At 42.1% G+C, this 15,035-nt stretch overlaps 1 protein-coding gene across 4 annotated transcripts; it reads right to left on the bottom strand.

The window, feature by feature from the left end:
• Window positions 1-2,792: 2,792 nt before the first annotated feature.
• On the bottom strand, window positions 2,793-14,175 carry TRMT10A (tRNA methyltransferase 10A). 4 transcript variants are annotated; one of them, XM_040065060.1, is made up of 8 exons: window positions 14,044-14,175; window positions 12,520-12,823; window positions 11,360-11,522; window positions 10,864-10,935; window positions 10,362-10,436; window positions 9,249-9,398; window positions 8,586-8,691; window positions 2,793-7,285 (listed from the first exon to the last, which is right to left on the bottom strand). In XM_040065060.1, exons 2-8 carry the CDS (start codon window positions 12,792-12,794, stop codon window positions 7,122-7,124), a joined length of 1,005 nt encoding a protein of 334 aa, XP_039920994.1. In that variant the 5' UTR covers window positions 12,795-12,823; window positions 14,044-14,175; the 3' UTR covers window positions 2,793-7,121. The 4 variants fall into 4 exon arrangements, with proteins under 4 accessions (XP_039920994.1, XP_039920992.1, XP_039920991.1 ...); XM_040065058.1 differs by lacking the exon at window positions 14,044-14,175 and adding an exon at window positions 13,846-13,893; XM_040065057.1 differs by lacking the exon at window positions 14,044-14,175 and adding an exon at window positions 13,703-13,842.
• Window positions 14,176-15,035: the final 860 nt, after the last annotated feature.

The raw sequence follows: 15,035 nt of genomic DNA, 5'->3' as shown, positions 1-15,035 counted from the left end.
TTGAGAAGAAGCTTTCTTGAGAAGTTTTCCCTTGGGAAAAATTAGCAGCTGCTAGCAGGCTAAAATCTCTTAGAGCCAGAAACATCATGCCCTCACCAAAGCACATGGCATCATGCTCAGTATATAAAGTGGGGGAAGAAGGAGGAAGGCATGGACATTTGGAGTGGTGGCATTTGTCTTCCCAAGTCATCGTTACACATGATGGGCCCCTGCTCCTGTTAATGTATTTATAGAAACATTTTCTACTGTCTTTAATGGTAGTAGCCAGATTAAGTTCTCGTTGGGCTTTGGCCCTTCTAATTTTCTCCCTTCAAAAACTCATAACATCCTTGTAATCTTCCTGAGCTCTCAGCCCTTTATTCCAAAGGCCATAAACTCTCATTTTTTGTTCTGAGTTCCAGCCAAAGCTCTCCAGTTCTCTCAGGAGGTACGACCTAGAGATTTACACTTCCTAAAATAACTTGTATCAGAATGAAGTATTTCTAGTCCGTTCTATTCCTTGATGTTTGTCTTTCTCCTTTCCTCCCTTCTTTTGCACTTGATGATTTTAGAGGTCTTTTCCAATCTTAGCTGTTCTATGATTCTTCTAAAGTTCCCATCCCTTTTCCTTACTGGTTTATTTCTCATATCCCTTTACATTTCCTTTCCCCTCAAAACTTCCCTCATATCTTTAGCTATATGCATATCAAGGCCATGACTTTTTTTCTCCAACTGAGAATACTGGATCAGAGAGCAAACTCTGTCTGCAGCCCATGCAGGGATAGATGTCATGGTCTTCAGGCAAAAGGTGACAACAAAAGAGACTGCACAGGGTTCCAGTGAAGCATGAGCAGACTTGCATAACCATGTTGCAGAAGCTGCTTTATTTGACTTGCTCTGCCCGATATCTGCTTCCTAGAGATAAATGAAGGTGAGGCTCCAGCTTGGGGCATACAGTGGCCCTGGCATGCAGGGAAACCACAGTGCCGCCCCTTTACAACTTGCTTGCACAGGCCCTTGGCTCAACCCTTTGCCAGAAAATACTTTGCTTAGAAAATACTAGTTGATCCCTAGACCTCTCCACTTTTAGGGCTGCTCACTTTGAAGAGAATTTTTCTTCATGTTTATCTACACGTTGTGCAATTAAAATCTCTTCTTTGTGGTGACCAGTGGCATGATCCAAGGGGATGGCATGAAATTGTGTCAGGGAGGTTTAAATTGAATATTAGGAAAAGGGTTTTCACCCAAAGGGTGGTTGGGCACTTGAACAGGCTCCCCAAGGCAGTGGTCACAGCACCAGCCTGACAGAGTTCAAGAAGAGTTTGCACAGTGCTCTCAGGCACAGGGTGGGACTCTAGGGGCTGCCCTGTACAAGGCAGGAGTTGGACTTTGGTGCAGGTCCCTTCCAAATCAGGATAGCCTGTAATTAAATTGAAATATGATACATAATTACTTTATCTTTTTTTATCTCACTTTATTCAACTGAACATAATAATAATTAATGCACTAACGTCCCTTCTCCAGGGATTTGTTAACCCCAGCAGATTCCAGTGAAATGTGTGTCAGAGGCCGAAGACAAAGAACATACTGGAGGCGTTCATGGCTGGTGAGCTTGCACACAAAAGAAGTTAGAAGCAGTGGGCAAAGGCCTGTTCTTGCAATTCCAAGTTCCCTTAACTTGGGGACTGTAACTTGGGCAAATGTTATGAAACATTGACCATGCTCAGCAGATTGTAGCCATAGCTACAGTTTCTGACCACAAGGCACTTGTAGGGGAAAGTGGTTCTTTACTGCCACTTCACAGGCAGCACAGCCTGCATCCCACTCCTTACTCCTGCCACAGCTGAGCAGCCTTGCATTGCTTGCTTGCCTGAAGCAGTGCCTGATGTTGACTCCAGGTGAAGAGAGCTAGTGCTTTCTGTAACAGCTTTCTTTTAATGGAAAATTAGTTCTTCACTGAACCTGGCTCTATTTAATAGGAGACTATTTTAACCACAGCTCAAGTGACCTAACTATTTACAGAAAAAACCCACAAACTTTTAATGGCAGATTTTACTGAAAACTATACATTCTGTCCTACAAATAATAAAATGCATATTAGCTTTAGCTAAAACTTTAGGAGTTCTAAAAAAAAGGTTACTTATTCCTTATCTACCATGTTGATTTTTAAGCTTACCAAGGTATCTTTCTTTCAGACAGTGACTTAGCTGTTAAGAAAAATAAACCTTCTGGAGGGTGTTTAAATTGAAAATTCATCATTCATCCCACTGTGTGATAGCAATTTCCAAGTTACCCTCTTAAGAGTAACTTCTGAAGAACTTGATAACACAAGAGCTCTGGGACACACATTAGGAGAAGATAGGAAGAAAAGAGCAACATTTCTGAAGTCCCACCCTACACAGTATAGGAGCTGTGACTGCTACAACCCTTTTGTATTTTTCCACCTGCATATTTAAGGATGTCCAAAAGATTAGGTATACAAAACCCTGCAAGTGCTTATTATTACTGAAGCACAGACTGAGCAGTACTAGCTGGCACAGGGCAGGTTATGCCCTTCAAAAAGCTTAGGGGTCATATCTGAAGATTTTACAAATGTGCATGACACTACAATGGAGCTGAATTAAGCACATATGGGATGACATCCAGTTTTGTGAGAACATGAACAAAGACAGAAATAAACACCTTTCCAAAACACAGGACATAACTTCTCACAGGACAATGCCTTATTCATTTTAGTAAGCTGAAGAAAAGCTAAAGGTAGAAGGTGCAATTCTAAACCTTGTGGGTTTAGAGCAAATATTAGAAGAATCATCAGAAGGGGAAAATAATATCCAAGGAGAATACTCAATCAAGTATGAACACTCCTTTTTTAAATAATGCTTTTTCTTCCTTTTAGGTCTATGAAAATATCACAGCCAAACTAGGCAAATTAAAAAGAACATCTTACACTACTTGAAGTAAAAATGCAGCAAAAGGGAATGAATATGAATCAAACATTTGATTATTTGGCTCTAGGATTGTCAGTAGTAGATGCTGTTGTTCCTGCTAACAAAGCCACTTTCTTGGAAGAGAGACAATTAAGGTACACATTTCAAACATGGGCCAAAGTTTATTCAGCTTTAGATTTGGAAGTCACACTGAAGTCTGTCTCTGCTTTTCAGAATAACTTATGACAAGAAGAATGTGTGCTTACTGATAGCTTATTTTAAAATCCTCCTGCAGAATAAATGGTTACTTTACAATAATATGAACCAATACCAATAGCAATGCAGTGAACCTGTGATCTTCGGTGTGATCTACAGCACAGCCTGAGCAATAAAAAGTTCTGTTTAAATCAAATAAACACTGGAATTATTCAATCTTCCTGGACCTTATCCTCAAGCTCTGAGGATTTTAGGAATGCCACATCCTGCACTCCTGCAGCTGACAGTCACATTGCCCCAAGACTGCCCTGAGCACATGTGCCTTGTCATGCACACAGGATTTTGGAATAACCATCAGTGTGGATCGCCTTGGACAGCTACACCCCTGTGCAGCATGCCAGTGTGAACTGCAAAACCCACCATCCTTGTCAGCTTGGTGACCAGAAGCCTCTGAGATGGGGCTGTTCAGAGAGGCTCTCTTGCACTCAGATGCTCTTCTGCAGAGTTGAGTCTAGGATCAAACACTATTGCTCCATAAGCAAACACAGGGTCAATGAGCATATATTATGAAATGGGACACGTGGAAGCCAAAGCAAAGGCAGATTTATCTGAATTCAGGAAATGGACAAGAAGGGGGAAAGTACAGTAACCTGCAGCAGTACAGTGTTTGGGATATTGTCACAACGTGGATGCAGATAAACACTGCTGGGGTCCCTGACCTCAGAAATCTGAACCAAGGGGATTGAGGCTCAGTGGGAAGGGACCAAAACAACAGGATTACTTATGGCATCTTGCTGTGACCTCCCCACTGCATGCAACTAAAAGAAAGTTTGCCCATTCAGCCAGAAGGTTTGACTTCCTGCCATATCCCCTTCCTATTTTGTTTCTTTCTTTTCAGATTCCTTGAGCTGTTCCTTCTTTATTGCCTTTTTAATGCTTTACTACACAGGTTTAAAGATCTCTGGATGTAATTTGCTGCCCAGCATTGCTGAGCAATAGTTCTGGCAGTACCTGAAACTCTACAAAGCTTAGTGATGAAAGTCAGAGCTTTCCTAAGCACAGCAATGACGCCTGGTGGTGAAGCACGGGGATCCTGTTCTTCTAGAGCTTCTCTGCAGATTGTCTTTTTAATGTTAATGTCTACTTCAACATCGTGGTGACCCAGGAACAAATCACATTGGAGGTCTCTATGTCTTAGACAAGCATGTCAGAGCTGATCTTCCCCAAGGACAGCAGGGTGAAGCAGAGAATTTCCCAGTGTGTTTTCCTACTGTTTCATTATCTTCATACAGCTAAAGCTGGTTTAAAGAAAGATATTTCTTTAAGATGTGCCTTAAAGCACTGCATGTAAATATTTATTTCTGTTATCAGAAACAAATTCCTTGTCATTTCTTATTATAAAACAGGACAGTGATTTATCTCTGCTTCAGTGTAATGCATTAGTGGGCCATGCCTGAAATATGCAAGTGACCATCTTGAAAATATTGAGAACAGCCAGGTCTGTAGTTTGAAAATGAAGAATAAATGTGCTTGTTTAAGTAGCATGCCACAAGCCAGAACACCAGAGTGCCAAATAGGCCTATAACTTGTATACAATATGTAAATCCAAAATGAAAAACAATTAAGTCCTCATCCTCACAGTGATGAATTTCTTCCTAATACCTAATCTAAACCCATCCTCTGTCAGTTAAAAGCCACGCCCCCTTGTCCTATCACTACCCGTCCTTGTAAAAAGTCCCACTACAGCTCCCCTGTAGGCCCCCTTCAAGTACTGGAAGGTGCTGTAAGGTCTCCCCAGAGCCTTCTCTTCTGGGCTTAACAACCCCAGCTCTTCCAGCCTGTCTGCAGGAGAGGTGCTCCAGCACTCTGAACATCTTCATGCCCTCCTCTGGACTTGCTCAAACAGATTCATGGGCTTCATATGCTGTGAGGCCCAGCCCTGGATGCAGCAGTCCAGGTGGGCTCTCATCAGAGCAGAGCAGGAACAGGATCACCTCCCTTGAGCTGTTGGCCATGCTTCTTGTGATGGGGGAGAGGAAGACCAGGTAGGTGAGACAAGCAATGTGTACGAACAGGCAGCAGCTACTGAGCTGCTGTGATACTGTGCAGTTGGCATGAGCAGCCTTTGAACAGCAACACACCAGACCATGTTTTCCTTCTATTTCTCCATAGACAGGTAAGCTTCAGATTGAAACAGCTGAATTTAAAAACACCTGTATGTGTGCATGTATCTAATTTCACTGGTAAAGTTGGTAAGGCTGTGTTTTAAGTTGCACAACAACTCTGTAAGATGCTTTGGAACCCTTTCAGCATGTCTCTGAAAGTTCCCAGTTTGTCTGAGCCAGCTGCTCCTACACTCTCAAGCCTGAGAAAATGAGGCACATGTATGAAATGTTCTTAAGGAAACCTTGGACAGACTGAGGAGTCTTAGATCAGGTTTAATATGTGCTACATGCATTGACATGCAGAACCTCAGCTGTAAAGGTGTCATTCCTTGCAATTTGACACATTTCAGTTAGAGAACCAATGTAATACATGCTGGGTACACGTAATACTGCCCTTTTAGTTACAGAAATTAAACCAGCAATGCTTTTATGGAAAGGCTGATCTAGTTTCTGCAACAAAGCAATCACAGTTTTGTAAAGCCTAAGAAAAGCCCTATGGAACTTCAGCAACAAACCGCAATCGATCCTTTTACCAGAAGAAACTTTTCTATCTGTCTTTTAGAAAGTGTAGAGAGAAGTGCACTTAATGTGTAAGTCATAACCAGTTGGTTGCCAAGCCTTTACAGACCATAGGGACCCACAGGGATCCCACCTGCAGTCTCCACTTGAAAGCAGTAACAAGGAAGAGAGGAAGAAAAAGGGGCACAAGGCAAGTCATACTTTAATCAGCCCTCTGACTGCAGCTCAGCAGAGAGGAACACTTAGGATGTTGCTCTTGAAACATGAGAAGGCATGAGAAACCTGTGTGAGAGCTGCACTTACTCAGGCACTGCAGCTACCTGGCTACTCCCTGGAGAAGAAAGGGACAGGCAGGCTCACAGGGCTAAAGCACAGCCTCATTTCCAAGGTGTCCACTTCACTACTTCGTCAAAGCTTTAAAGTCAATTGATGAATCAGAACATCCAGCCAAGACCAAGATTTTTCTTTTAAAGGAAAAATATTTGATGGACAATACAATACATACAGGATCATGTGATAACACAGGAATACTGAATCTGAGCGACCTGTAAGGAAGAGTCCCTCTCTCCTGGTGTTGTTCTGAGGCTGTGTGATAAATTCTGCTGAGAATATGGAAGAAATAATCAAAAGTGATTGAGTCACCTCACTGTGTACCATGTGCCAACCAAGGCACATGATTTGCACCTGTGCTAGTACCCATCCCTCTCAAGCTCAAGTATAAAGCACTGGCTTAACCCCACATTCATACTTCACCTACTGACCCCAGCTAACTCAACATAATACATAAATCAGGCAGTTCAGTTGATTGTCTGTTGAGATGCTCAGGAAAGTCAGAATTTTTGTTTTGAGTGTTCATGCACACTTTGCAGCAGGCACTAGTGGTACTGGTTTTGGAGCCAAAGGAACACTTGTCATTCATTGCTTTAAGAAAACTTTTGAACAGAAATGGTGACAAGAACGTACACGTTAAAATAGTAAGTACTAATGCTCTTGGCATTTACACCCAACTTGGTATGTATAAAAAATAATGTTAAAAAAATTAAATTAAACAGCTTCCCTGGGAAAAAAAATAAATGCTGCATTTGCCTTTTTTTTTTTTTTTTTTTTTTAAAGAAGCTATTATATTGAAGTTTTGGGGTAAAAACCTGCATTTAACTTAACCCTTCATGCAGAGAAACAGCTCTGGGACTACAGAGCACTGAGACAATTCAGCATTACAAGGGCCGCAGATGGTCTTTGAAGTAAAACTACTTCATGTCCCAGTTTTATTCCATGAACTCCATGTCTCATCTTTCCCATCATCTGATTCTGAAGCCTAGTTGCTGTCTGAATTGTCTTCATCTTCTTTTCCAGACAGAACATGTTTGGACGAATCATTGGCTTCTCCCAAAGGAACAGCCCCTTTCCTCTGTGGCAGGACACTGAAAAAGGCCTCCTTCCAGTCTCTCTTCTCCAGGTATGCAAGGATGATCTCAAACACTGCAACAGCAGAAAAGCCCATCAGCTCTTTTACAGGGAGGTAAGTGAATTACTGATAGCAACAAACCCCCAAATCCATCTTTACAGAGGTTTAAGTGCATCCTCTTGTGGCATCTTCAGTGCAGAGCTGATCAAATGCAGGCAGGAACAGATTCTGCTACTACTGCAGCCTGAAGCCAAGCACACCCCGAGTCTCCAGCTGCATGAGAGTGTTTCTCTCAGGGACTGAGACAAATTCTTCAGTCTCGCCAGTACCTTCTGTAAGGGCACCAATGCTTTCACATGTTTGACAGGAATCCTGCTGAGAGTGCACTTTAACAAAGATTTTGACCCCTCTTGTTATTAGCTCTAATTAGCTCTTCCTTTCCATATAAAGCAACAGTGAGAGAGCTAATTTTAGAAACACGTAAAATCTTACAAATACGTAAGCTTGGTAAGTTTTAAGTCCCGTGCCATACTACATTCTCCTCCATGCTTAAATAATTGTTATTATCATGCAAACGTCAGCCTCATTAATATGGCACTTCCAGAAAATAAAGTTATCATTGAGCAATGTATTACATAAAAAAAATAAACTTGAAATAAAACAAGGTAAGATAAGCTAAAGAATGTGCAGTGGGGCACAATAAAGACTTTGACACCATGTCAAGAATTTCCATAAAAGTCTGAGTAGGCTCCATTTTGCATGTATTTTTCTTTAATGACACTGACAGACAATCTAATAATAAAGCTGAAAGTTTAAAAGGAGCAGGATTCAAGGCTTGGTTAAGCAACTGAATACTTCAATCAGAACAAGGAAATCAGGTAAAAATACATTTATGAAAATTCAGTAGTTGGGGTACAGCTGACACCAACTGAGGAAAGTCTACAGGTACTGAGGCAGTTACTGCTGCACAAAGCTGTCCAAAGAGGTGAAAACATCACAAACATCCATCCTCCTGTGGCATAATATGTGTACACTACAATAAAATACAACGTTGGATAGTTTCCAACATTTTACTCGTACAGTAAGCCTGGAAACAAGACCAGGATGGTAAGAAAGCCACAAGTAATCCTCAGACAAGCCAACAGGATACAATGTGCACTTCTAAATGGCTAAGAAACCATCATTTACATTTAACCATATCTGTAATATTAAAAGGTCAGGGCAGTTAGCGTATTCTGAAGGCAACTAAATTCAAGAAATATCGACATTATAAAAAAAGGTTTAGGTATCTGCACTACAGTGCAGAGGGTTTGAACTGTGACTATCACAGGTATATTCTAAAATAATGTAATTATTTTATGATTTAGAACTTACCATGATTGACAGCTAACACCTTCCGACTGTTCATTTTGACAAAGTTTCCAAGTGGGAGCTGTGCATGATCAATTCCCTGCTCTACAGCTTTTTTGTAAGTAATTCCCTGGGAAAAAGATACCAAAACAAGTGGATTGAGAATTACTGTTTCAGATCAGCTCATACAGATTTACCACAAGTATCATTTTCTGGCAAGAGTTTTGCCTGTGCTACCATGATGTTGCTTTAGAGGTTGGTTATAAAAAGAAACCCCACTGGACAGCACCTGCCTCAAGGATTACTACCTCTGGAAAACTCACTACTTTCTCTATCTGTCACACTGTGACCTGTGGTCAAAAGGATTGTAAATGAAACCTGTTCATGCAGCTCCAGCTCTAGAACCATCAGCCATAGCCTGTTTTAAAGGTGAGCTTATGTTAAAGTACAAAGTTATTCAGGTTGTAGTCATTTGTATTTTTTCAAAGGAAGAGTAAAGGATAAGAAAACTCTGGAACGCAAACCACTGCTACCACCACAAGCATTTTTCACATTTCTTCAGCATTTCTTTGAATTCTTTTTTGAAGAGGTTTTCTCATTATTAATTATGTTAGTTTACACATGAACAGCAATAATATCAAATAAGGTGCCAAAGAAAAGCTGCAAAGAAACAGACCCACAGTTTACCTTGTGGTGATTGTGATCCACCAGTCCTCCAATCACATAGGCTTTCTTCTCATCAAGCTCTCTGAGAATGTCTGGGGAATCTGAGGTAAGATATACTAGGTCTTCTTTCTTTATTAGCTCACTATAGTGCTCTGTTCTAATTTGGATATCCTCAAAAAAAGGTAGTTAAAAGAAGTTACATTCAACTGATGAATTGCTGGCCAAGCTTTACAGACACAAGATGGGACTGGCAGAAATAAATCCACCAGTATGTGGTCATTCCACATTCCTCCTTCACATTCAAATACATAGCATAGTGCAGATTAATTTTCTGTGTAAACAGTCCAGTCCCTAGAGCACTGATTTGTAAAAATCAACAGGAAATTTTCTGAAACCCCAAAAGAACTTTCCAAATCCTTAAGTTCCTGTGATTCCCTTCACATGCTACCATATTTCTCCTATGGATCCAAGTAATTTTCAAGTCCATTTAAAAAAGTGAACCAAGAAGCAAACGCTTAGTTAACATCAATTGTTTGGTAAGAGAAGTTTATGCTAAGCTCTCATGAACCAGCTACTGCACAAGAACTGCTGGAAACAGGAGTGCTTTTATTTGTTCTAAATGCTCTTCCTTTGAAGTTGCTGGAATAGTGGCTTAACAGGGAGTCACAAGGAAAACCAACATGAGTCTGACCATAAGAGGAGCTACTTCTCTCCAGAACACTTAAGTGCTGAGAGGCAATGTGATGGAAGTAAAGGTGCACATGAGAGAATCACATCCCGACTGGCAAGTCTTATTTGGACAAGGACAGAAGAGCACTGTGAAGACAGACAACTGCTTGAACTGCCTAAATCAAGGAGTCCTGCTTAGTCTAGCAAGAATGGAACTCCTTCAATAAAAATAAGTGAAAATGGATCTGTGTGTAGCTTTTCGAGCAAAAATCAAATCTAAATTCAAGAGAAGCGGTCTTTGGCTTAAGTTAAATCAATTAAAAGGACAAAAAGCAGCACTTTTTAAATATGCTATTGCTCACGTGTATTAGAAACACCCATGTGGAAAAAATCATGTTCTTCACAACTAACAATATAGTGAATAACTACTTTTTTAACTTTTTACAGAAATACTCAATTATTCACCTTCCAATTCACCCATCCTTTGTCATTTTCATTCATGTTGGTCTTCAACTGTCCCCCATGGCTGGTCAAGTAAAACTTCAAACAGAACAAACAAGAGGTACAAAATACAGAAACGTCAATTTGCCACAATGTTTCCTCTCTTTATAACCTTATCTGTAACCTAAAACTCTTAATATTTTTTAGATGGAAGTGGTACTAGGACCACATTCATATAGTTAGTGATACATTTAAAAGACAAATTCAGTCTTAGAGTGACTTTTTAAAAAATCTGTCACAACTAAAAAAGCAGTAATATCAACAGCCTCTTAGTGGCACACCTGGATCTGGCACTTTTCATCTGCATGCCCATACTGTTCCATATATATATAGGGATATCTTTATAACATGTGGGTGTTACAATAGAAGTAATTTCCTTATGAAAGAGGCAGCTTAAGTATTTTCCTACTACAGTTCTCGTGTTTGGCACTTGGCAATAGTCAGTGTTCAGCTTGTTCAAACATACCTGCACAGGATGAAATGCCTTGCGGTTTTCTGCATAACATCTCTGAATCTGCTTGTGAAGCTTCTTAACATCCTGTACACAACAGAATTTGTTTTTATTTAGTCTTTCATACAGACCATCACAAAATGCTTTATCATTTTAGCCAGTCAGAAGCTAAAGAGAGAAAAAGGAAGCTTTTAACTGGCAAAAGTGACCACTCAGAGAGTGTGGGCATCAGATCCTGAGAGACAAAACACCCACTGTGAGGGGATCATGCTGACAAGGAGACACACGCATCTTCCACACAAGTGAACTAAGACACCTCTATGCATTTGCTTGATTTACATTATTCTAGGGGAAAAAAAAATACCACAGGGATTTAATCAACATATAAAATTAATCTGAGGAATCAAACAGGTTTATCACTGTGACAATACTTGTCACAGAAAATCCTGAGAACATACAGTCTATATTTAAGAACATTAAATATACCTAGTTAATCTGAAGTTCCTTTTACCTTTAACACCATTAGGTCATCAAAGCTGCAGTCCACAATGAGGCGAAGCGTGCTAGGAACAACTTCCCTGCGCATGCACTTCCTGTCATTCCCCTCACTACTGGAATCCAATTTTGACTGACGTTCTAGTTTTCTCTTCTGGCGTTTTTCTTTTCGTTTCTGCCTAAGTAAACAAACAAATCAATCCTCAAAAAGTGCTGCCAAGTCTGCTGAGGTACTGTGTTACGCACACAAATGCGGATTTCTAGGGCCAAAGTGGTTGTCCCGTGACTGTGATAGTTTAAACTCAGCCTGTTGCCTGCATTTGTGCCACACTGAGACCAGCACAAAACACCTCCCATCTTTGTGAAGTTCTGTAAATACCTACAAAGACAGACATCTGACACAAATTCAATTAACTCAATACTGCGAGTCTCACAGATTCAAGGGTGCTCTGAGTCAAGTTTCGTAACAGAACTAACCAAAAAGATTGACAAAATCACAGTATCAGGATGAGGAGGCAATTTACTTCCTGTTTCACTGAACAGTTTTTCAAAAGGCTTCTGAAGAAATTGTTCCATCCTTCTGTCCTGATAGGAGCAGGCAGTTGGGAGATCAAATTTCAGAGACAGCAACAACCACTGTCTTGAGAAGGAGCACAGGGCAGTCAGTGGGATAAGAATAAACCACCATCAGCGCATTTGCAGATACACTTTCTCTCAAAACAAAAAACCAGATGGTCTGTATAAGTCTACATAAGTCAGTGTAACTTGTATCACAACACTTCATGTATCAAATGTAGCTGCTTTTATTCAGTGTCTTTGTAAGCTTCTCAAGTCTGACAGCACCAGAAAAAGAGGCGCAGCCCACTGAGAAAGGAACAAGGCCACATGTTCTGTCTCCCTTCTGAGAAACGAAAAACATGCACGTTTGAATCCCTCCTGACAGCCTCTGGAAGCCGAGGAACAGTTTTAGTATGAGGAGGGGATGCTTACCTCCACAGCCTCTTCAAGTGCAGATGAAGTGGCCTGGAGCTACTGCTTTAAAAGTGGTGTGCGAGAAAACTGGTTCAACTGCCTTGATTTGATGAAGCAATTCACGAGCAAATTCTGCTGACACGTCGTTATTATTAGCACTAAATATTACATGTGAACCACGGGAAGCTCCTTTGCAAACCATACCTCCGTAGATCTTTCTGTTCTTCCCACTGCTTCTGCTTCAGCAGCTTCTTCCTTTGTCTCTTGGACATGGACTCAAGGCATTCTTCCTTGCCCGAGCCTGCCTCCAGTCTCTCTACTGGACTGTCATTTGGCTTTGCCTTTCCTTCCACATCAGGAACTTCAGGACACAGGGTATTTTCCATTGGCACCTCTGGACTGTCTGTGGGTGTTTCAGACGACATTAGCTTTTGGCTGGGTTTTCTGACTTGTTTCTCAGCACGTGCAGGATATTTCATTAAAAGCAAGTTTTCTGCTCACCAATTCTCTAGGAAACAAAGTGATATGAGTGTCATTAACAAGATGCTCAGCTAGAACAAGCACCACTCAACACCTACTATAAGATGAAATAAAGAATAAAAAGAAACCCCTTTTTGCTTGTTTAAAACCTCTGCAAATAGCAACATAGAACATCCTAAAAAGATTATAATCTGTATTCTGATAGTCTAAAATTCTGCCTGCTAGATCTGCAGGTAGTGAATAGTTTCTAATAAAAAACTTTGTGAAAGGACAACAGCATAAAATTAGGGAATCATAGTGAATCAAGTGTAATAGAAAAAAAAGCATTAGCAGTATGTGTACGCAAACACAGAAATATTAAAGATGTATCTTCCAATATAACTACAGCAGCATGTTAGAGAAATGTAATTTTAAAGTCACTAAAGCCATTTGCAGGGGAAAAGAAGTGTGAACAACCTGTACCCCTTCAAAATTAACTTTTATTTATCCTGAAAACAGAAGACACTGGACAGTAACAGACACCAGCCACTGTCAGTAGACAAATACAATACGTATAAGGATGAACAATTGTTATTCAGCTAAACACTCTCGGTTCAAATCAATTATAATTGTGACAATTCCTTTCCAAGGGTAAGCCCGATTTTTCCGCACTAGGAGCTCCTCTGTGCTCGACACCCACAATTCCCCAAGGACAACTCCACGGGAGAACACCGCATCTACAAGAAGCAGGAAACAGCAACCCCCTGGCTTCCTGCAGTGGCAGCAGAGACAGGAAACACACAGGACACCACACCACCAGCGGAGGTTTTGCTGGCACGTCCCGATTTCCCTGTCTGAGGGCGTTCACGCACCGAGCCCTGCGCGCACACCTGCGCACGGACACATGTATGTACACAGGTATACGCACACGCAAGCACACGTGTATCTCTACACGGACACGCCGTAAGCCGCTCATGACGGCAGAGGGCCGGCCGCAGGCCCCCGGAGGGCCGCGCTCAGGCCGCTGGGGGCCGCCATGTTCCCCCCCGCCCCCGAGGGGCCGCAACGTACCCGCGAGCCGCCCCACGCGCGCGCCCGGCCTGGGAGGGGCCGAGCCGCGCCGCGCCACGCGCAGGCGCGCGGGGGCGGCGGTCACGTGACGCGGCGGGGCAGGGCGCCCCCCAGCGGCGGGCGGTGTCAGGGTGCCCGTCCCAGCCGTGGTTCTGGGGGCTCCGCGGGGGTAAAGGGCAGCGAAAAGGAAGGGAAAACCTTATTTTTATCTGATGGCTCTGATGGCACCGCTGAGTTCGCGCAGGGGCCAGCGAAGTATTTTTAACTGGTGGCATTCCTCGGGGCAGATTTGTAGCTGCAGAGATCCCCCGGCAGTGCCGTGCTCCCTCCGCCCCCGCGAGAGTGGTGCGCGCATTCGTGCTTCCTATTTTTAAAGGCCGCCGACAATTAGCTTTTCCAACTCCGGTGTCAATGCCCCGCGAAGGGCAGCGTTCTTTCGCCGCCAGATAACTTCATGAAAGAATGCTGCCCTGTTACAGGAGTCGGTTCTGGAGACTGGGATTATATTCTATGGGAACAATGTATTTGGGGCAGCCTGAGTATGTAGATGTCTGTTTGCCCCTGGTTAACGAGGCAGACAAAGTTAGCAAACACACGAGCGTGTGCTACCATAATCCCCTTTTCATGTGCATCAGTGTTTATCTCAGGTTTCATTGGGGCCGCATATACACACTCGTACGGTTTTAGTGCTGGTTTCAGGTTCGCTACAGCTGTGTTGCACTCACAAAACTCTGTGGTGTCACTATAGTGAGACACTGACCTTTCAACTGCTGTTGGAATTTAATATTTGCTGTAGTATTTGATCTAATTTGTGATTCCTATTCAGCGCATTGCCTTAAAAATAGCTAGATTTGCATTTGCTGGGCTCTATTTAAAACCTCACTCACGTTGCTATTAATATCTCACTTGACATGCCAGCATCACAACAGTCCAAACGCTCCAGTCTCCCTGTGGAGAATCCTTTGGTGCTTTTTGCTCACTGAAAGGCAGCAGACGAGTTACGGATAGAAGCCCTTTTTTAAATCAAAAGCAGGAGACATCTGACAAAGTCATGTAATACTCGGAAGTGCTTTTTCCTAGAATGAAGAAACAGCTTACACGGTTTGTTTTTCTCACTCTGCAAAGCGTCAGTATTGCTCATCCAGCCCCCCGTGTACTCAGACACCGACGCGGCGTAATGCAATGTTTTC

This window comes from Hirundo rustica, chromosome 5, assembly GCF_015227805.2.
Source record: "Hirundo rustica isolate bHirRus1 chromosome 5, bHirRus1.pri.v3, whole genome shotgun sequence".
Taxonomy (NCBI): domain Eukaryota; kingdom Metazoa; phylum Chordata; class Aves; order Passeriformes; family Hirundinidae; genus Hirundo; species Hirundo rustica.
Note: the sequence above shows the minus strand (reverse complement) of the source record. Positions and strands in the feature narration are given on the sequence as shown.

Coding starts and splice junctions, on each gene's coding strand:
- TRMT10A (XM_040065060.1), bottom strand. CDS start 12,794: ATGAAATATCCTGCACGTGCTGAGAAACAAGTCAGAAAACCCAGCCAA. Junction 11,523..12,519: donor GAACAGAAAGATCTACGGAG/GTATGGTTTGCA, acceptor TTGTTTACTTAG/GCAGAAACGAAAAGAAAAAC. Junction 10,936..11,359: donor ATGACCTAATGGTGTTAAAG/GTAAAAGGAACT, acceptor TGTTGTGTACAG/GATGTTAAGAAGCTTCACAA.